The sequence below is a fragment of the Musa acuminata genome, chromosome BXJ2-7 (genome assembly GCF_036884655.1).
Source record: "Musa acuminata AAA Group cultivar baxijiao chromosome BXJ2-7, Cavendish_Baxijiao_AAA, whole genome shotgun sequence".
NCBI lineage: Eukaryota > Viridiplantae > Streptophyta > Magnoliopsida > Zingiberales > Musaceae > Musa > Musa acuminata.
In genome coordinates this window covers 37204603-37227378 of record NC_088344.1, presented here as the reverse complement: position 1 = coordinate 37227378, position 22776 = coordinate 37204603, and the positions used below count along the sequence as shown (strand labels likewise).

Here is a 22776-nt window from a genome sequence, read left to right as displayed (position 1 = left end):
CAAAATTTGACACTCATAGGTTACAATATCTTTGTCATAGTTTCTTCCATGCAAGGAGTTCACAATTACCCAGAGTTTGTCATGGTTGATTTGTCCAGAGTACACTACTGCTGCTTTACCAGGTAGAGAAACAGCTAAACAATCCAGGAACTGGCAGAAATGGAAGCATCACAGACTCCCAACTTGTGATCCACCAAGTTGCTTGATTTACTTCTAAAATACTTGGTTCACAGCATGACTTAGCTTCTATCTTGTGCACTCACAGCATCTTCCATCTCAGAATTCTCTCCCATGGCTAGCCTCCAAAAGTTCCAGCATCACACATACTACATGACACCTCAGAGAAACCCCAAAAGACCCAAACTTCCATGCATGAGCCCCCTTTTCTGGTCAGGCTTGGAGCCAACATGGGACCCCACTGCAAGCCTCTCCTGGTCCATTCCTTCCTTTTGTCATCACCAGGTGTTCTGATTTGCTTCACATGCTCTTCCCAAATGCTATTTTGTTGCAGCACACAAGAGGTTTGCCAATAGTTTTACCTCTATTAACAACCTCTGTAATTTTCAGGTATCTGGACTGCATGTGTTGGCTCTCCCATTGATTCATTTGCATCAGAATTTGATGATGGTACTGTAATGGCCCCAACATCTATCAATGACATGGGGTTGGTTAAGATTCTTGCAATGGCATTAAGAAACAGAGGCATGCAGTAACTTGAGAAGATTAAGACCAACCTGGCCTCTGCTTGGTGTATGAGTTCCCACCTGCTCCCCTTGAATCCTTTAGGACAATAAGGAGAGATTATAAAGGGGATAAATAAAGGCTCTCCAACTTGACATGAATCCAGGATAACTTATCAGCATTCTAAAGGTACAACCTTCGGCATCACTCAACTTCTCATAGATATTCTTTTTCTTTCATGAGGCCAACCTATGAACTCCTACTCTACATTAACTACTTCCACTTACTCAAATCCAACGACATAAACACAACATCATCACATCCAGCATGCCAGATCTGATCCTTGAGGAAGAAAAAGAAGTTTCTCAAGGCTGCCTATAAAGGGGGCATGCCATGGCCCGCCCACAGGCCAATACAGTGGGAATGTCTCGAGAAGTTAGAATACAGTGAGCCTGCCTCGCTTTCCTTTAGTTTATATTCTCTCCTCCCTCCACTGCTACCCCCTTCGAGTCTCCACCACTTGTATATTTCCTTCGACCGCCCTTTCCTCCAAAGAAAAGGTGGAACAAGTCCAAGCAACGACAATGGCTCCATCAGAGGAACGGGAGGCCATTGAGGAAGAAGAGGTGTCCCTTTCGCCCTCGGATCTCCCGGTGGCCGCCGACAAAGATGATGATGGCGAGTGCAAGTCCAGCGACGCTGAGGACGACTTCGAGTTCCGGATATCGGTGGCTGGAGGCCTCCTTTCCCATGCGGCCGAGACCGACATGTGCGCGGCCGATGAAGTGTTCTTCCAGGGCCAGATTCTTCCACTGCGGCCCTCCGTTGGCTCCGACAGCGGATTCTTCGTCGCCAGCCGGGCACCGAGCCGGAGCAGGTCGATGTCCGACTCACTCGACCAGTATTCCTCTACCGTTCTGGGATTGGGCTTCAACAGCACGAGTCGGAGTAATAGCAGCGGCAGCAGCAGCAGGAGCAGCAGTGGCTGTGTGAGTAGGAGTCATTCGTCGAACAGTCATGGAAGCAGCACCTGCGAGCACCCCCGGGTATCACTGTCCAACAACTTCTACGCTCATCCAAGTCCCACGCCGCAGGTTCGCATCCTAAGGAACGCCCACGCGCGGCGGAGGAGCACAAGTTCTGCGCCACCAGGGTGGGGGATCTTCCGGTTGGGCATCGCCAAGGCCCCCGAGATCGAATTATACGACATCAGGTCGCGAAGGTCGAACAGCGGCAGTGTCAGCGGCAGGAAGAGCAATGTCGACGCCGAGGATGCAAAGAAGGCTCTAAGAGGTACAAACCGTAGTACTTCAAAGAATGCCGCAGATGTCCAGAAGAAGGCAGCGTCCCAGGCCGCCGGGCGTGGGTTCAGCTGCAAGTGCTCCCCGGACGCGCTGGAGCCGGTCGCCATACCGAAGCTGGGGGTCACAAAGAAGAAAAAGGAGCAGCAGACCACGCACAGGAGTAGAGGAGAATTGAACGGTTGAAGGGTCTCTCGACTGCAAAGGCAACAGGAAGATGAGATGCATGGTGGTCAAAGAGCTGGTTTGACTCGTCCACCATCTGGCTTCTCATTTGCATCGTCTTCTTTTTCTCTTCTTTCATCTCTTGGAGTACTCCAATGCATAAACCTGCTCAACTTTGTAGAGCTTTTTGTTCTTCTTTTGTGTTTGTAAGTGGGAGGTAATGATAAGAGCGTGCCTTTTGCTCGAGAAGCTTTGATGGTGGTGGAGAAGGGAGCTTTGGGTGTGTGCCTATTTCCCTTAGAATAATTTCCTCAAGGAAAGTTTGATTGTTTTCTGCTCGAGAACTCTGCCATGAAGGCTTTAAACGGAGCAAAAGAAGAATCAACTACAAGAATCTATCAATCATGTAAACTTCTCCCATCTCGTCCCTAAACATCAATACACCTGAAGGCTAAAACGCCACTCCTTACACCATGAAGTCACGCGCCTCGTAGCAAGATAAAGAACATAAGACGAGAACGCACGACCAACGAGAGATGGCACCGATTCCGATGAGTCTGCACCACAGTAAAGCACAAAAGACCGAAGGAGGACGGAGCTTGAAAGAATCAAACGAGGAAAAGGCTTCCGCTTTGCTTTGTGCAAAGGAAAAGGCGCACTGTGTCTTTGTCCTTAGTTTGGGAGGCAAAATGGCGTAAAAGAGTCTCATGCGGAGCCAGCAGCTTGGGTCATCCACCCACAGCATCTCTCAAGCCTTGGGACTGGTTGCTTGGATGCAGTCTCTGCTGCTAAGCTCCTTGTGCATGTGGAGACTCCAACGGACGATGGATCGATCGAACTCTATCCGACTGAAACTGGCAGACAAATGGAACATTCTTCGGAGCGGCCAACGCCACAGGTGACATGCTATATTCTCTGTCTATTTTGTAAGGGTTTCTTGATGTTGAATTCCAAGTTCCAACACTATCGATTAGTCTAATGTCGAACCTCATCATGGATTCTTTCAACAAGGTGGGAGATGTGTTGTACAACCATCAACTTCATCACTAACATTGAGCCATCATGAGTTGGATGAAGCCTTAGTATAAAGGAGTCTTCCACAGAGGAAGTGGCAGCACTATGTCTCAGGAGTGCTTAGTTTGGCCATCAAAGCCTGCTAAAAGTATGTAATCTGATGCACAAGTTGGAAACAGTAAAAGAATAGTGACCTGAGAAAACAAGCTCAGAATCCACTGAGTTCAGAAAAAGGGAAGCATTTGTGCCCTTGCTTAACCAATTATTATCTTTATCATTTTACTTGCAAATGGTCAAAGTGAGAAAAATATAAAAATTATATAAATCAAATCGGTCAAGATTAATATACATTAAATCATGACGACGAATGATATATATTAATCCAGGCATGAGTCTATACGCGAATTGTTGTCTCGTCTCGAGCGATCCACTCCTAATTTTAAAAATAAAAAAAATAAAATAATATTTTATTATTTTTTCATCTTTTATCCATTCGAAATATTAGTATTTATCATGTATCGTGTATCGTTATACTGGTATCATTCGATATGATATTGAATGAGATTGTACACTTTGATGAGAGTTTGAACCCTTATCTAAAGACGTGACCATAGATATATACGACCGGGTTGGCTAATTTGGTATTAATGATTAATATTTTTTTGATTTTGATTTTGACTAATATTTTTTATTTTGATTTTGATTAATATTTTTTTATTTTGATTTTGACTAATATTTTATACTTATAAAAACCTGAAATAATAATAAGATAGATTTGGAAACATAGATGTCATGGCAACATTTCCAAGAATCCACAAACGTGGCCAGGCCGGCCCAATACACATATCACAGTCAAAACGGCCCGCCCACAGAACAATAACAGTGTTAGCAATTCATTCTGGCTTGTGTCTGTTAGCTATATAACAGTGTTGCTTAGCGAGGGCGATCACGCTGTCCGCGTTCATTCCACGCGGCCGATTTGGTTGATTCCTTGCTCTTTTTTCCGCCGCTGTCAACCCCCTTCTCCGCGAGAGCAGCGACGAGGCCGAAGAGGAGGACTCCAAGCACGAGAGGATGCAGATATTTGTGAAAACCCTAACTGGGAAGACGATTACCCTCGAGGTCGAGAGCAGCGACACCATCGATAACGTCAAAGCCAAGATCCAGGTCTTCCCTCCTCCTCCTCCTCCTCCTCCTCCTCCTCCTCATCTTCTTTCTATTTGGCAGATGCTTGTAAAGGTCGCAAGACATGCTTCTTTGGTCGATCTTTTCTGCTGTACAATGTGTTAAAGGGTTTTGTTGGAGTTTGAGGGGTTTCCTTCTTGGTTTCATGTTTTTCCCTCCTTCTCTTTTTGAGTCTCAACAGCACTGGATCTGAAGCCTTTCTTTTACTTTCTTTTTGTTTGGATCATCTTTTGCTTGTAGTTTCTTTGAATATTTGTTTGTTGTCTTTATCTTTCTCGTGCTTTTTAGTGATTACTTCGGCCCCAATTGATTGCATCACTGTTTCTTTCAATCATTCAGGGTTTGGTAGTGGCCAGTATAGTATGGGGTTTATACAGATTGGTGATTTGGTATAGGCTAACAATCTTTTTAGTAAAAATAGGGCGAGATTGTGGAAACAGAACTATAATTTACTGTTGGATATCTTTAGGCACTTTTGACATCATGGAAACACGAGCCATGTCACATCTTTGGTAAAAGATGATGCCTTGCGGACATATGGAAATGAGCAATTCACATTTTTTGCAGGACAAGGAGGGGATACCTCCAGACCAGCAGAGATTGATCTTTGCAGGTAAGCAGCTAGAAGATGGCCGAACCCTGGCTGATTACAACATCCAGAAAGAGTCAACTCTGCACCTTGTCCTCAGGCTTAGGGGCGGAATGATGATCAAGGTGAAGACTCTCACCGGGAAGGAAATTGAGATTGATATTGAGCCCACTGACACCATTGACAGGATCAAGGAGAGAGTAGAGGAGAAAGAAGGGATTCCACCTGTACAGCAGAGGTATTCTCTCTTTATATATAATCTCTCACTTGTTTTTAAGCCTTGCTAGGTATTCATTTTCCCTTGTAAGATATTTAAGCTGACTACTGTGTCTTCTGTTTGAGTTGCTCATTTAGTTATTCATATGTGATAGACCAGTCTGGATGTGAAGATCCATATTTTATTTTGAAGTATCATGTGATAATGGATGACCATCAAGACGTGTTGTGCCTTATTCAAAGTGTTTCCTGATATTAAACTCTTTTCTTTATAGTGTTAAGAACTGTCTCTTTCTTCATTCAGACTCATGTTGGCACTGTCATCCTTTGTGTGTGAGTGTATGTGTGTGGTACTGCTGATGCACAATAATTTTGTTATAATGTTACTTGTTGCTCATTTAGATTGTACATTATCAACTGCTAGTATTTTTTTTAATCTTGTTTTTAAGAAAAACTTTGCTTATCGGTTGAAATTATATAATTTTAATTGGAAACAACAAAATAACAGCATATTTATATTTGGCACATACTCAACGAGTCAAGTCAATCTCCATTACAGTTCTTTAGAATGTTTATGTTTTGTCCCATGCATGTTTTATGACACCCAAGTTTAGTATTGCAGTAGATGTGGAAGGAGTATTAAGTCGATATATAAGGCTAGATGAGTCTATTATTATTGATTCAAATGTTAACATCTTGGGCCATGTGATTGTAGGCCTATCAAGTGAATAAATTAGTTATCCTATTAATGAGGCGAGGCCCGAGTGCCTCGTTAATCTCCCAGGCGGCGTGCTTCAAACAGGCGTCGCTTGGGCGCTCGCTCGAGCCTAGGCGCTGGGCGCTTCGGGTGGGCGCCTGGGTAAACCAAGGCGACCGAACCAGGATTTTAGGTCTGGTTTGGTCCTAGTTCGGTTGGTTAGTTGGTTCAATCGAACCAACTAAACCGATATAACCCTTACCCAACCCTAACCCACTGCCGTTGCCACTCCCAATCCCGATCCCGATCCCGATCTCGCTGCTCGCAAACGTTGCCGTTGTCGCCGCTCGCAAACGCTGCCTCTGTCGCCGCTCGCGCCTTCCGCTGCTCGCCGCTGCTCGCAAACGCTGCCTCTGTCGCCGCTCGCGCCTCCCGTTGCTCACCGCTCCTGCTCCCGCTGCCGCTGCTCGCAAACGCTGTCGCTGTCGCCGCTCGCGCCTCCCGCTGCTTGTCGCTCCTGCTTCCTTTCTCGCTGTCGCTGCTGCTATCGCTACCGTTGCTCGCCGCTCGCCGCTGCCGTCGCTCACCGCTGCTTCCTCGTTTCTCAATCAGCAGGCTCAGTATACAGTATACTGTTAATATTAAGTTTATTTGAAATGATTAATTTTCAATACTGTTAATATATTTTCTTAATTTAATAGCATATTTTTATTTAAAATTTTAAATAATTATATTTATTAATTATATTATATATTTTAATACTTTAGCGTCTCGCTTCGCTCGGGCGAGCGCCTAGCGCCTCGGGCGTTTTTGGACCTTGGCGCCTTTTGACGCTTAGCGCTTTTTAAATCACTGCTACAAAGTAGCTGGAGGCACATCTTGACGTTGCCACGACTAGGCTGGACTTAACATATGCCATATTAAGATGATTTTGAATTATGTTTGGACCTTAACAAGGACATCAAGTCTTAAGTGAGGAGATTGTGACACCTCAAAATTAGTCTCACATTGTCTGTGGGAGAATAATTGAATTGATTTACGAGGCTAGATGAACGTATAATAAGTAACATGAGCTTAATTATTTTAGACAATGTGGATTTGGGCATATCAAGCTGATCGGTTAGTTATCCCATTGGTCGGGTTTTGACATGTTTATATGTAACCCTTGTCCATGTAGGTATGTGGCCTTGTTCTCAATAAGAACCTTGTTATTAACTCAAAATTTCTCATCTTAGTATATGCTCACTTATTTGTGTTATTTAATTATTTCTTTTTATTTGGGTAAGGATAGGTATTGGCATTCAAGTATTTAGATGACCTCTTTGCTATACATTGTTCCACCTATTGTATTGGATGACCCTTTTAACCTTTTTTTGGTAATTATATTTTCTTGTCAAAAATTGAGAATTCAATGCAGTGCCTATCCTGTGAAGGAAAATGAACAATATGCAGAAGTCTCACTCGACAGAACTGTACAATCAACCTTTCTCCAATCCCTACCCGAAGAAGAAAAAACTCATGAGCCAGAAATGAAACAACACATAAAATAACTGGTTCAGAAATAAAACTGGCAGTTAAGGTTCAATAATTGTGGATGTCATCCTTATTTAAGAATTACATCTACCACCACCCAACATCATTTTTCTTCTTACAACATATTCATGCAAAGGCTATATATTTAATCAGTTCATGGTTTAATTAAAATATGCAATATGTTAGTAGGTGCCATTGGCTGAATAATACTTGGTGTAGATTCTGTTTTTAGCTGAACAAATTATGCATTTGCATGAGAGTAGTATTAGATTTTGAATTGTAAATCATTTAATTGTAAATTCTTATGAAGCTGAATGTATATTTCTTCAGTAATTTTAAGTAAGCTATGAATTTCTTATTGACCACTTGTTGAGATCTGAACTGCACATCTACATTTCTTATACGGGTCTTTTTCCATCCCTTGAACTACCACTTTACATTTATGCTTACACTTGCTCGGAGACGACACATCAGACACAAATTCATCTTGTAAAATTTTTTGGTTAATCATGGACTGTTGACTTCTAATTTGGGCACATCACTGACGTCTAGCATTTTCTTTGCAACACAAGTGATTCTTTTGTCGACACATATGAATGTTGTTAATATGCTATTGCTGCAATTTTATTTGTCTTTGAGCATGTTCATCCTGTAACACATGATCGACTAAAATCTTTCTTGTATATAACCCAAATGCAGGCTGATTTATGCGGGTAAGCAACTAGCTGATGACAAGACTGCTAAGGAGTACAACATCGAAGGAGGTTCTGTCCTCCATCTTGTGCTTGCTCTGAGGGGTGGATGTCAAAATTTTTAGGTATCCAGTGCGGTTCCCCCTGTTGCCATGGGTTCGGGAGCTCTTGCGGAAAAATGAAGATCGACAAGCGACAGTGTCTTTGTCTGGAAGATGTAATAAGCGGACTGGGTTGCTATGTTGCACTTGTTGCTACTATTCGTAGGAATTTGAATGTTGCTCCACAAGTAAATGAACTGTACATCACCAACCTATGAACCGATGCTTTGGTTTTATGGAAATCCAAAAATGTGCTTTTATGATTCACGTTGTTTGATCTGCTTTCGGACACCTCTAGTGAAGGTTGTTTCCGAGTGTTATTTTTCTTTGTCATGCCTGGTTTAAGACGTCCCTACATGTCTTTAGTAACACATATCAATTTTGGGTAGTTGGATAGAGATTTAATACTCAATATGATAATATTCATTATGATTAAGTTGATAGGGAGTCTTTATAAATAGGACATAATCAAAGGGTTATAAATTAGGTTTTTTTTAGTGTTATCTCTTATTCTCCTGTCTCCTTTTTTTTTCCTTAAATTGTAATCTATATTTGGAGCATGTGGACAACAAGAAGGGACAATCTTTTCTTAATTAGTGCGCACATTGTATCACCGCTAGAGAGGAGTAGCTCTTATCATGTGGATCATCACTAGAGAGGAGAATAATTGACCTCATTCATCCTCTCAATGATATACGATCTTCCTATGTAACAATTTTTCTTGTACATGTAGTTTTTGGTTTTACAGATTTTTGTGCACGACGATTATTTTCAATGAGAAATTTTGATATTTTTATTTTTTGTTCTTTCGTTGTGTATGTGATATCATCATAGATTTTCTAACATGAATTCCCTTATATGAGAACGTCTCACACCCCTTACGTAAGTTTTTTTTGTTTTAGTTTTACACTCATGATCTTCGTACAATGATTTGATAAGATTGTTTTGGGAAACCAGTTTTCATTTTTACTTTCTATTGCACATATGATGCTCCCCGAGGGTTTTCAACAAGATGAACCTTTTGTTTGTCTTAGATTGTATTAGTGAATTGAGTGACAAAGTCAAAGAGTACCTCTTCCTCCCCTTACCTGAGTTCGAGCAACATCATTACCAATAGTCTTATGTGTATATTCTTGAGGAAGTAAATCTCGAACTTTTTTATGAGCTAAGCGAAGGAGCCGATTTAGAGTAGCTTTAAGCAAGTATACCACTCCCTAAATAAGCCTCTTTGCATTGTTAGGAACGCGTGACACATTGCATTTGAGGTATTATAGAGAGACATATAGGCGTGGAAGGTGACAGTGTATTCTACTAAGTCGATACTACTATCAACAACAAAAGTTAGTCAGGATTAGTTCATCTTGGATGTTTTGAATGGATAGGGACTGACTCAAGGTGGGATCAACTGGATTCTCCCCCTTAGACCGGTGGAACTCCCATTGCATCCCGTCTAAGCATTAATCCATCTGTCGGAGTTGGATCCTTAGGGAGTCATCCATTGAATCTACCAACTAGGTCTCGAATTTGAGTAGAGTAGAGTGGTGGTGTGACGATATACTAAACTCCCCGATGATATACTAAGCTCCACTATCGAGGAGTGGGCGCTCCTTTAGTTAGTAGTTTCGTGAATCTTGGGCGATCCTAAAAATATTTATTGAGAGGATTGGGGGGTGGATGTTCCCGCGACATCATGCCCTCCTTCTAACATCAAAATATTAGAAAAAAATATTATTGATGTCTTGGTTAGCTCGATGTGATTCGAACTCGTGTATGTAGGATTGTCCGAGGTGTCTTCGAGATGAAAATATCATGCTCCCAAAGTACCACTTATATGAAAATCGAGGTCGGGAAATGTTTTCTAATCTAATCCCTTACTCAAGTTAGTGATATGAGGTCCTGAGTAATTCTGAAAAGAGAGAGAGAGAGAGAGAGACTTGTCTTTTGAAATATATTTTTATATCTTAAAGGATGAGAAAGAAGCTTGATATTGCTTTTCTTGTCACAAAGGAAAGGAAGAGAAGAAAGTTTGTGATTACCTTTAAATCTTCGCCTACATACAGACAAGTGAAGGATGACTTTGATCTTATGTAGCAACCACGTGTTGATGATAGATTCCTTATTAGTATGCTCTTTGGGTTAATTGTTTTAACCCGAAAGGTCCAACAATTGAATTTGAGCCTTATATCGGTTGAGGCTCCATTGATGATTGGACCAAGATAAAGAAATAAAAATAAGAGATCTTTTGTAAAGACAAGTAATAATTGTTTGGCCTATCAACCAAAGGAGTGATCGGGACATGTAACACTCGTAGTGATTGATATTTTATAATTTTATTAATTCTATATCAATTTTTTTATGTCATTAAATTTTATTTAAAATATATTCACTTTTCAAAATAATATTATCATCAAAACTTAAAAATAAAATCATAATTTTTATTATTTTAAATTAATTTTAATTAAAAATAAATAAAAAAAATTAATGATTCAAATTAAAATCGAAATCAGTAGAATCAAAATCGGAACCGAAATTGTGTCAGGGTTTATTTAAAGAAGGCTGGAAAAATCCTTCCGACGAGAGCCTCGTCTGCATACGGTGCTCCGAAGGAATGGCGAGGGTCTCATCTCCCGAATTCTTTCCTATCGCCTGGAAGCCAGCAGACAAGTGGGCGGAAGTCTCGTCTGCAATCCTCGATCAGCCACCGGCGGTTTCTGAACGAGAGATGCCTCGCCCAAGAGAAGGAACAAAGTCGTCGCTTTCGTTTTCCTCTCAGCTACTCTGACTTCTTTTCTCGCTTGTGTGCAGCAGTCGCTCATCTCGATTCCCAAGTGTGCGGCTGTCGCTGAGCTAATTACTCTTCGCAGCGATTGGATTCGCTTGATTGGATCAGGTGGGCCCCCAAAAAATCTTTTCTCGCCCACTCAGCTGACGACGACTCAGAAATTTTGGCTGTCGTGGATGTCCAAAATTGGACCATCAATTTATCCATTTGTATATATATATATATATATATATATATATATATATGGCTTTGATTCAAATCCATTGTGACGTCATCATCAGCACTGCTTTGAACTCCGACTTGTCATCGCACTTTGGAAGGCACCTTTTGCCTCGTCAACAGTGGTGATAGAGTTGGAGGAAGCCGAGGCTAACGATGGGGGGCGGGGTCTACATAATTACATGATTGGTCGAGGACAGTGTGATACATATCTTTCTGCACGTCCAACCCGACAAAAATGAGGACGCAACCATGTGAGAAACAAAAAGCAGCAGATTTGTGTTCCTCCTCCTCCTTTGATCCTTCACCACATCTTTCGGTGTCACCACTCCATGTTCCAATCTTCTACTTCTTCTTCCTGCCTTTTTCCCTTGCGATACCGTTCACTTCTTTTGCTGTGATGGCAGCTCGGTCAAGATAAGTACCACCGGCAGCAAGAAGCGATAAAACCTCTGTAGCCACAGGAATGCTGGGGGCTCATCAGGAGACTCCGCCGCCACCTTCTTCTGCCATCCCTAGAAAGGAGCACCTGCTCTCCACTGCTATGAAGAGAACCGGCGAATGGTACGCTGCTTCCTCTCTTCCACCCTTGAATTCTTTTCTTCTCTGTTAAGCTTTTTAATTCATCCGATTTCCTCTGTTATATGCACTCTTCGATTTCAATTTATCTGTTATGTGTCGGAGTAGTCATATTGTTGCCTTCCTCTGGTTCTTGCAGGATTTACTCTCCGGAGGTCCCGAGCGACGTCGATGTGAAGGTCGGAGGATCAATCTTTCCTTTGCACAAGGTAAATTGAAACAAGAGTGATGCCTACGAAGGTCGGTACGATTTGATGTCATTGCTAATGGATCGTCTCTTCTCCACATAGTATCTGCTGGTCTCAAAATGTGGATACATCCGAAGGCTGGTATCGGAAGCCAATCAGCCGAACACCTCAGCGATCGAAATCCCTGACGTTCCCGGTGGCGCGGAAGCGTTCGAACTTGTGACCAAGTACTGCTACGGCGTAAACTTCGAGATCACCGCAGAGAACATCGCCATGCTTCGTTGTGTCGCGGAGTACCTTGAGATGACGGAAGATTACACGGTCGGGAATCTGGTGAGTAGAGCGGAGGCTTACTTGGAAGAAGTCGCGCTGCTAAGTCTCTCGGCTGCGGTCACCGTGTTGCACAAATCGGAGGAGCTGCTTCCCGTGTCGGAGAAGGTGAAGCTGGTAAGCCGGTGCATCGATGCGGTGGCGTACATGGCCTGCAACGACAGCCAGTTATGTTCGTCTTCGAGGACGGACAACTTCCAGGAGAGGTTCTCTTCGTCGTCGCAGCCGAATGCGATCGTTGATTGGTGGGCAGAGGAGTTGACGGTGCTTAGAATCGACACCTTTCAAAGAGTTCTCATGGCGATGAAGGGTAGGGGATTCAAACAGTATGCTCTTGGACCAGTGATCATGTTGTATGCGCAGAAATCTCTGCGAGGTTTGGTGAGCCACAATCCTTGATGCTCTATATATGACAGAAAAATGCTTGAGAAATGGATTTGTAGCTGAACTTGTTAGCTTTATGCAGGACATCTTCGGCAGAGGAAGGAAGAAGATGGACCCAAAGGACGAGCATGAGAAGAGGATAATACTAGAAACAGTGGTGAGTCTCTTGCCGAGGGAAAGGAACGCCATGTCGGTGAGCTTCCTTTCCATGCTTCTGCGAGCGGCGATCTACTTGGAGACGACGGTGGCATGCAGGCTTGATCTGGAGAAGAGGATGGGCTTGCAACTCGGCCAGGCAGTAATAGACGATCTACTGATTCCCTCGTTCACCTTCGATGGCGACACCATGTTCGACGTCGACACGGTTCAGAGGATACTGATGAACTACCTCGAGCATGAGGTCAATGGAAGCCGGATTGGCTACAGCACCGACGACGACTACATCTCGCCACCGCACGGCGACATGGACCGAGTTGGAAGGCTGATGGAGAGCTACCTTGCGGAGATTGCATCTGATCCCAACTTGACGATCGCCAGGTTTATTAGCCTTGGTGAGTTGGTGTCCGAGCAAGCAAGAGTTAACGAAGATGGGATGTACAGAGCCATTGACATATACCTCAAGGTGAGACATCTGCTTCTGCTTCGTTTGCTTCTCGTCCGTGATTTGCTGCTACTGACTCAACTTGCAGGCTCACCCGTCATCGACTGATGAGGAGAGGAAGAAGGTTTGCAGCTTGATGGACTGGCAGAAACTGTCAAGGGAGGCTTGTGCTCATGCGGCTCAGAACGAAAGGCTTCCGGTGCAGACGGTGGTTCAGGTTCTTTTCTGCGAGCAGCAGCGCTTCAGAGATGCAACGAGCGGAAGCTTCACGGGGGGAGAATCTCCTGCGCTGTCGCTCAGGTCGACTCCATGTTCGACGAAACATCGCGGAGGCACGGACGAACTCTCGCGCCTGCAAAGGGAGAACGATGACCTGAGAATGCAGTTGCTGAGGATGAGAATGCTGCTGAAGGAAGTGGAGAAGCCATCAGGACAAATCCCATCTGCACAGAAGCCTCCGTTGCCGAAGAAGTCCTTCATAAACTCTCTCTCTAAGAAGCTCGGGCGCCTCTACCCCTTCACGCACGCCGACGGTGTGAAGCCTTTCTCCAGCAAAGGTCGGACAAAGCCACCCAAAGATCGAAGACATTCGATCTCTTGATATGTCAGTATCTCTAAGTGATGATGTATACTATCCTTTCACATCTAGTGATGAATAAATTGTCACCTCCTTCCTCTGATCGTTCCCATTATCGTCTGTATAGGCATCTGCAATCCATGTTTCGCTTGAACTCTGATACCACCGAGAAAGATGTTTGCAGCGGTTAACCCGAGGCATGTAGTTTCCGATGTTACTTTGTACATATGTGAATACTGTATTCTTTACGTATTGCCCTGTGGATTACTCGTACAAGTTTGAGATCGGAATTGGATCCTTCTCCATCCAACTTCTGATGGGTAAGCTGTCACCTCCATTCGTTCATGGAGAAGAAAGACAATTTAGGGGAAATTATCCTTTGGATTCTTGTGTTAGTGGTCTCCTATCACTGATTCTTACTCATCTTCATCTTGTTTTAGCTCATGATCTCAATGCCTCACTGGATTTGTTAGGCAGCAGAAGACTAAGAGGTCAAATGTGGTAGAAAGCTAGAATCATATGAATCATTACAATCTGAAAGAAGCCACCATGTCTTGTTTGGTACATTGGAAGAGCCAAGGAGGATGTTTTGCTGCATCCTGTCTCATCTGTTCCTCGATGTTGAGCCCACTCTTTCCTTCATTTCTGAACCTGGTGGATATATCTGAGACTAAACCCCCAGATTCAATTGAGGATGAAGAAAAGGTTGATCCTGAATCTGAAGTAAACGTAGCATATTTTCTCTTCCGTTGAGATCTGCTGCTTCCGGTAGCAAGTGTCAGCTCCAACTCACTCTCTTCATCTCCATTGTGCCTTCTGATGTACTCTGCTGGGGCTTCCAGATCAAGAGAACAAAGAGGTTGCCTCCTGTGTGAGTTTCTGTGAGATGCTGTCTCGTTCTCTACATTCCATAACTCAGTTTCTGGCTTCATATGTCGTCGCATTTTCATGGCAGCAGTCTTTGTATTTCGCATCAACAGTTTCTGAATTTGGTACAGACGATGGAGTTCGTGGACCTGAATCAGGCATGTGGATAGAACTCAGAATCTACAGAGGCTTTCTTCATTGTAGGACTAAGCCACAGGGAAAGAAAACCTACCTGGTGTCTGAAAGTTCCTTCCTGCTTTAACATGATCGTTTTCATTTCCATGTAGTCCTTGTCATACTGCTTCATGCATCTCTCCATTGGTTTTCAGAAATGGATTGAAGATGATGTTTGGGGAGTGATACTTGGGATGCTCTGTTGGATAAGGCCAATTTTGTTTTGGATTCTTGCTATTCTTGGCTAATCTTTTGAAGAAGAAATTATCCTAAACAATGGTTGATTGATCTGCAAAAGTTTCAGAAAAATAAGCTGATGAACAAAATAAGCATTTCCTTCAAGAAAAAAAGAACAAATGATGAACAAGTGACAGTGGTCCCATAATTATTACTGAGCTGAGCATCTCATCATTCAATGATCATTTGGCATCTTGTGTCTTGGCCAATTGCAGTTCATGTATACATACATACATGAAGAGGAAAGATGCTTAAGATAGTGCCAAGAACTAAATTTCTGCATGCCTCAGGACATCACTCATCAAGAATGGAGTTCAAAACACTGCAACTTCTGGACTCTATTGTCTGCTTCAGATTCTGTCTTCCAAGAACTGAATGAAAACCTGCAAGAACTAGTGTTGCAAGTTGATTGAATCAAGCAAAGGATAGGAATTCAGGTTGCCTCCAAAAGCTAGGCTACTTATCAGTCAGCTAATCTTCTTGATTGTACCCATCTGAGCTTCTTTTTGTTAGGCAAAAAAGCTCTACCAGATTATTCAGTCTGCAGCTACTCTGCCTATCGGAAGAAAGGTGATGACAAACAAGTAAGATTAGATCAGTCTCATGTTCAGCAACAGAAGAGTAGGTATTCTAAACAGTCTGAGACTATGATTCTTCATGTTGAGCTCAGTCCTGCATATTAAAAGGATTCAGTAGATCATTTCCACAAACTATTTGAGGAGGTGAGAGGTTTTCAACCAGTTTCTTCCAAAGAAACTGCTCTGTATGGGAACTTGAGTAACTCTCAGAAGCACGGAAGGATGTTTCTTGGTGAAACAAAGATCAACACCTAAGAAAAGAAATTGAACAGTAAATGTTTTGTCATCTGGAGGAAATATAAGCAGCCTGTTTTCTAGTCCAGGAAAGAAGAAGAAGAAGAAGAAGATTACAGGGTCCATCCATCCTCTTCCCCTTGATATTAGCTGAAGAAATCTAAGAACAATATATGCTTTCCCAAATTACTCGCTATATAATCTGAGGGAGAAATGGTGAAAGGAAATCCTCACCTGAAGTCTTCTATCAGCTTCACTCTTGTGCTATGGAAAGATGGAACGCAGCATTCCTTGCTGATGAGGCAGAGGAGCACCTCAAGATTCTCCACACAGACTCTACTGGAACAAATCCCAATGCAATAGCTTGGCCAACTGCAGTTGAAGTATGTATGAAGGGAGAAAAGATGCCTCGAGACGATGCCAAGAAGGGACAATGACAGAATAAGAAGAAGACCCATTCATTTTAGGTGCACTGCATTATCTCCAAACAAAAAAGCTAAACCTGCCATGGCAGATCCACATGTATCCTGGAATGCCATAATCATTATTACTTGTCACTTTGTGTAAGCATAGACTTTCGAGTCTTTTCTTTAGCTCGGGGTGTGTTTTCAGATCCGAAATGGGAGTCACGGAGTACATATGCACATTTGTCTCATGCGCTGAGTTCCATCATCTTCGTTTACTGTCATATAATTGCAGCTTTAATCTCTCGGTGCCAAAACGGGAATCATTGAACTCAGAACGGGATTCCGACAGGTCGCACTAATCTACTTCACGACAGGAGAGGTAATGACACAACACATACCGACCAACTCATTGCCATCTCTCTATATTCCCTCTTCTTCGTACTCTTTGCCCTCTCTCTCTCTCTCTCTCTCTCTCAACATCATCTTCGTCATCTCATATGAACTCAGGGCTGAGAAGGCCGACAGTGGCGCGTGCGTTGCCGGCGAGGGGAGGCACAGCCGCAAGGGGGTGGCGGGTTCGGCTGGTGGTAAATGTGCTTATGGTTTCCCATTGCAATCATACCAAACAGAGGACAATAGTATGAAGCGATAACGATGAGGTCACATATTCCAAGACAAGTCTCTCGCTTTCGATCCTCTTAGTTTAGATTAATATTAATAATTTTACCCATTTACTCAATCTTTTAAAATCTCATCCGATAAATTTATATTTATACTACTCCATTAGTCGTATTTAAAATACTTTTAAGCTTATTATATCTAATAAATGTTTTAGAAGATTTCATTAATTCGATATCTTATTGGATAAACTATTGATCGTAAAGTCTTAGAATCAAATTCCATCAATACAAACTTATCCTTTTCACACAAAGAAAATTCTCTTTATGATTATTATTCTTAATTTTAATGATCAATCTAGTTGGATTTTTCGAAACATGAGGTCAAAATTAATATAATGATTCTCCTTACACTTGTTTAACATATTCATTGAATTACTTATCTTAGAGAAAAATACGCACTACCATATAATCATATCTTGTAATCGACGGGCAAGTAATTTCTTAACTTGCTTAAGTTGTAATAAGATTTTCAATCTAAAAAAAGTCAAAACTAGTATCTAATCAAAATCTTTGTCTTAGTATCTAAAAAAATCATCATTTCTCTTGATGACTTAAGAGCTCGAGAGAAATTTTATGAACACACAATGTTGCGCTTTCGGAATGAATCTTAAAAGATATTTTTGAGGGTAAATGATGACTCTAGCATTTATAAGGTCTTGGTTTTTTTATTCTTTAGTAATTATGCGTCTAAACATATGATCAATTTTTATAACATCTTAATTAGTCCTACATCAAAATGAATAAGATTAAGATTTATTTATAAAAATATGATGGGTGTATTATTATAAATTTTAACTTAAAAATTTTAGATAATAATTTATGTTATATAAAGTTGATAGACTAATTATCCCATTAGGCTAGATCGTGTGGGCCCTCATTTTAGCTTTAAATGATATTGACTGAAGTCGATAATTGATTGTGTAAAATAATTAGCCCAACATAGTTTGAGTTTGACCCATACGAGAAATTCTGTTTTAATCTCTCATGGAGTGTCGATCTCAAGGATTGTAAGAAAAACAATATCGAGAGTAAGCTCTGGATGTAGTCCATTTGATGCTCAACTTTCGAATTAGCATTAAAATGTGGAGATCAGAAGAAGAGAATCCAACCTCGTTAATCATGCATGTGTTCACGTTTTATGTCTGATCCTTAGTCGTAAGCGGTTAGAAAAAATATTTTATGTAATAGAAAATATTTTTTTTTGTTCTAATTCTACTAGTGTGGCAAGACGATAGGTTGAGGCCTTTGGATCTTTGAATGTCATGTGTCTATCTTTGGATCAAGATGAATATTCCTCGTATCTCATGTCAACACTAATTTAAATTGCATGCAGTCCAAGTATATATTTACTTATTACATAAAAGCTTAAATTTCTAAGATTAATTATCATTCAATAAAAAGCCGCTTCCAATATCTTTGATCTTTCTTCGAACGCTATGATTGAGCCTATACCAAACAAGACAAGGGCTTTGATGGTGATGGAGATAATTCACATGTAGCTCTACTGATCGGTGATCTGTTCATTAGGACAATGAATCTCCACATGTGTGTGAGATGAAGAAAGATAAAAATAAGAGAATAATGTGATATTGATAAGGATTAAAAGAGTTAAGTTACATGTATTAGGTTTTGACCCATAAGCTATTAGCTTAATCTTTTGGGTTTAATTGGTTCTTAAATTGATATATATTAATCTCGATCAAATTGACAATCAATACTAAATTACTAACAATGAGTTGAAATTAAGATAAATAAATAAATAATTGGGTCAATCAAGCAATTACATATACTAAGATTTATCTCAAGCTTCTGAGTTGAATCATTGACATGATATATATTAACCCTAATCAGATTTGACAATATTATATACATTATTTTGTTGTGGACATAACATTAGCAAGTTAAATGTAGTAATATATATATCAACCCAAACCTTCGCGGTTTTGGTTGTCTATATTTACCGTCCGATGCTTATGGATTTGATTAAATATCACATCGAAACATGTATCTCAATATCATTCATTTTATATGTTTATATAATAATAACAAATGATATCAATTTATATCAAAATTGATATCAAACCAATATAAACTTTAGAATGAATTCTCTCGACTATCTTTCGACTGGCAACTCTTCTTTTTTACTTATTGGAGGATAGTATTGAGTGATCTTTGATACCATTTATTTTATTTTATGAAAAATATTTAATAATTTTAGGTATAATAAAATCTTAAAATAGAGAAAATGAATATGATTTATCTTATCTATCACCTCATGGCAAACGATTTTTGTTTATCGAGATTTTCTTCAAGAACAAATCAGACATATATATATAATTAAAAAATAATATAAAATATTATTAAAAATATATTAATTAATAATCGATCTCAAATAATTAAAATTTATGATGTTATTGCTATCCTATAAATCATAGGAAATCTAAACACGAATATGAATTGACCATTGGAAGGAGGAGCGGAATCTTTGGGTGAAGGAGACAAAGAAAGATGAAAGCCCATGTGGCGATCCTGACGTCACGGAGGGACATGGCACGTGGCCATCGCTGCTTGCAAACAAGCACACATTTGGAGCTTGGTTGGATTTGAGTGTGGTGGGGCTCACCCACCTCTTTGTTATTTTAATCGGTAGGACCCCCACCTGCTCCAATCGATTAGTACTACTACCATTTGGCTTAATTAGAGCATTTTTAGACACTGATAGAGGGCAAAGTTTTCATCCATTATTTTATCTTTTTCACCTCTTTTTGTGCATCCAAGAATGGATTTTATCTTTTTCACCTCATCTCTGTGCGTCGAAGAGATTAGTTCTAATATCTTATTCGACTCTAATCCTCGTAAGCTCGAGTCTATAGAAGTTTTATGTTGACTAATTAAATCAAATCAATTAAGAAAAACATATATCATATTAGATACTAATTAAATTTAAAAGTTTAAAATTTTAAGTATGAGCCAAGCTTAATATATATAATCTAACTCTTTCGATCATTAACGATATACGACTATCTCTTCGGGATATCTCTTTTTATCTAAGACATATGAATATTTTCAATAGAAACACCTTCTCGATTATTTTCAAAGTCGAATGTATGTAATCCAAAATCAAGTTAGTTTGACAATGTGATATCATCGATAATCACTCTATCAAATACCGTAAAGTTCTAAATTTAATACTTTTAGAATTAGTTTGTTAGAAGAATTGATATTGACATCAAGTGTAGATGCTTACAATAGGATTGCTACCGCTCGCAACTTGTTGGTGCATCTTGGCATTGAGATCAACTTAATAATAAGAGGTTTTCTTGGAGTTAAATTATGTGATCATGCATTGGGCGAGTGGTGTTTGGCGTGGAGTATGTGCATGGCCATCTCTTGTAGCTCGACGTCAGGGTTGGCACAAAGAAGCTTTGTGAAGGAGGAAGAAGGTGAGAATTAGAAAGGGTGTCGAATGCACGAATGTGCATGGATTCTCCCGGGCCCGCCGAGGACATGAGATGAAACCTCTCGAGACATGATGGATGCCAAATCTTATCTTGTCCGAGTGTATGACATGACCCATTACTTCTATCTTAAGTATCGGCAACTTTTTGCCACCAATCGTGTATTGGGTATCTTTAAACTTCTTTAAAGTACTCGGAGATAATAAATTCACATAAAAGTATTTTTATTTTTTTTTAATTTAGAGTTTGATTGTTCTATAAATATTTTAAGTTTAGTTTATTCATTATAATAAATTTCACATGACAAAAATAATTAATTTTTCCTTATGGATTTTGTTAGATAGATTTTATTTACATGAGTTTCTTAATAAAATTATATTAGAGGTGTGTTTGATAAATATTCATGTTTAATTGGTAAATGAGTTCAGATGATCGAGAAGAGCAATAGCTATAACCTCTCAATTGATGTACTCGAGATATTTTTATGTCCACATATGTACTTTGTGAAGGTATATAATATGCACTAAAATTCCACTTTGAGTAGTTAAATAATATGTACTAAAACAATGTGTAGATTTCACGTATTTATCTATCTATGTATTGTATGGATTGTTTGGGCTAGTGATCATTATTTATAATTTTTTATTATTTTTAAATTTTATTGCATATAAATGCTTGTGATCGAGGATATGAATATTTCATAATATTTTTGTTATTTTGTAGCCTTATAATATAATTATTTCAATTGAAACTTTTAAATTTATTGTTATTGTTATTATTATTGTTATCAACCTTGAGATGAATGAAATGTGATCGGAGTTGAAATGATGTACAACAAAAGAACTAACGAGTGAATGAATATATAGAAATGTTACACTAAGAAATCAAACCACATCTATTCCTACTAAAAGATCACACGATCGTATTCTTATAATAGTACTTTTAGCCTTTTCATGTTAGGAGCAAAGGCTAATCATTATATTATTTTTTCTTATTCTTTTCCTTACAAAAGGTTTAATTTAGCTAAGTAACACCCCAACTAATACCAAATCAGAAATAAATAAGATTAAGATTGATTTATAGGATTTGATAAGATTATTATCAATTTTTATTCAAGCATTCTAATCAATAATTTTGATTCAATAATGTTAATATGTCAATTATCTCATCAAAATCGTAACAATTGATATTAGAGCTAACATAATATTAAGGTCTAGTGAAGACCTTGAGTAGGAAATGATTACCTATAGATAAAGTTATATCATGACAATTTGTATCAAAACTTCTATAGCATTAAGACATGGACACGATGAAAGATTGAAAGAGTTAACGGAATTATTACATAAAAAATGGGCTTAAGTATTTTGAAGAGCAACATGGGTTCAACAAAATTAATAAGTCAATTATCACGAAACATGACACATCTTAAACAAAGAATAAAATGAGTGGCACGCAACAAAATGGGCCAATTAGGCTCCATTTATAAAGAGTTTTTAATCAACTTGGGCTTGAACCCAATTTGAAACTTAATTTCTAACTTTATTCTCTAAAATGGCAATACGATCATCCCCTTCTCTCTCTCTTTCTTTGTGTTTAGCCTAGAAATAAGGCATATAGAGTTTAGCTAGTCTCATATTTAGCAAATCAAAAGTTTAATTGACTATTATATGTTGAAAATTTTCTTGAAAAATTGTGAAATCAAGAGATTATAGAGAAGAACAAGAAGAATAAAGAGATTTCACAACTAAATATTAATTCATTCAATCAATTCATAATATACTAAATTAGACAAAAATGGAACTTGTTATTGATACGAAGATGAAAACATAACTGATATCTTAGGCCTATGGGGTCAACATTAGCATGACACCTTGGACTCACACACGCGATGCATGCCCGATACCTTTGGCCTAAATGGACAATGCTTGTCCAACAACGTAGTGCCACGTAAGATAACCTTTTAATATCATATGATCGAATTGGTTGAATTATCACCGTACTATCGGGCTTTACATAATCCGACCACAATTAAGATCGAGAGAAATACATATTCACTTCCCAAAACTAGCACCAATCACGAAAATAATGACTTTAAGAGTCCACCATAAAAAGGCTCCCTATGTGTATTCTATATACTCCAATATAATTTTAGAGTTCGTTCCAAATCTTTTTGAGTTTCGAAGTAACTTAATCATAAGAGAGATATTAGTCAGAAACATCCTCGGCCTAGTTTTGTAAGATTTGATATCTTCAAAATCATATGAATTGATTATAGTCGAGATGAAATAAACATAGAAGCGGATCTCG

At 39.7% G+C, this 22776-nt stretch overlaps 4 protein-coding genes across 9 annotated transcripts; 3 read left to right on the top strand and 1 right to left on the bottom strand.

Moving 5' to 3' along the window:
* Positions 1-93: 93 nt before the first annotated feature.
* Positions 94-2458, top strand: LOC135580871 (uncharacterized). Its single transcript, XM_065118791.1, has one exon. The coding sequence runs from the start codon at positions 1266-1268 to the stop codon at positions 2166-2168; it is 903 nt and encodes a 300-aa protein (XP_064974863.1). The 5' UTR covers positions 94-1265; the 3' UTR covers positions 2169-2458.
* A 1646-nt stretch (positions 2459-4104) lies between these two features.
* On the top strand, positions 4105-8441 carry LOC135617952 (ubiquitin-NEDD8-like protein RUB2). The gene is made up of 3 exons (XM_065118790.1): positions 4105-4328; positions 4914-5173; positions 8081-8441. Exons 1-3 carry the CDS (start codon positions 4236-4238, stop codon positions 8196-8198), a joined length of 471 nt encoding a protein of 156 aa, XP_064974862.1. The 5' UTR covers positions 4105-4235; the 3' UTR covers positions 8199-8441.
* Positions 8442-11267: 2826 nt separating this feature from the next.
* LOC135617951 (BTB/POZ domain-containing protein SR1IP1-like) lies at positions 11268-14082 on the top strand. Of its 2 annotated transcripts, XM_065118785.1 has the most exons (6): positions 11268-11739; positions 11894-11963; positions 12045-12653; positions 12739-13278; positions 13346-13861; positions 13962-14082. In XM_065118785.1, the coding sequence occupies exons 1-5, from the start codon at positions 11642-11644 to the stop codon at positions 13856-13858; spliced, it is 1830 nt and encodes a 609-aa protein (XP_064974857.1). In that variant the 5' UTR covers positions 11268-11641; the 3' UTR covers positions 13859-13861; positions 13962-14082. The 2 variants fall into 2 exon arrangements, with proteins under 2 accessions (XP_064974857.1, XP_064974855.1); XM_065118783.1 differs by lacking the exon at positions 13962-14082 and having other exon boundaries at positions 13346-13937.
* A 237-nt stretch (positions 14083-14319) lies between these two features.
* On the bottom strand, positions 14320-16552 carry LOC103992893 (uncharacterized). Of its 5 annotated transcripts, none has more exons than XM_065118788.1 (3): positions 15268-16552; positions 14934-15164; positions 14320-14850 (listed from the first exon to the last, which is right to left on the bottom strand). In XM_065118788.1, exons 2-3 carry the CDS (start codon positions 15018-15020, stop codon positions 14362-14364), a joined length of 576 nt encoding a protein of 191 aa, XP_064974860.1. In that variant the 5' UTR covers positions 15021-15164; positions 15268-16552; the 3' UTR covers positions 14320-14361. The 5 variants fall into 5 exon arrangements, with proteins under 5 accessions (XP_064974860.1, XP_064974859.1, XP_064974861.1 ...); XM_065118787.1 differs by having other exon boundaries at positions 14934-15941; positions 16159-16552; XM_065118789.1 differs by having other exon boundaries at positions 14934-15504; positions 16159-16552.
* Positions 16553-22776: the final 6224 nt, after the last annotated feature.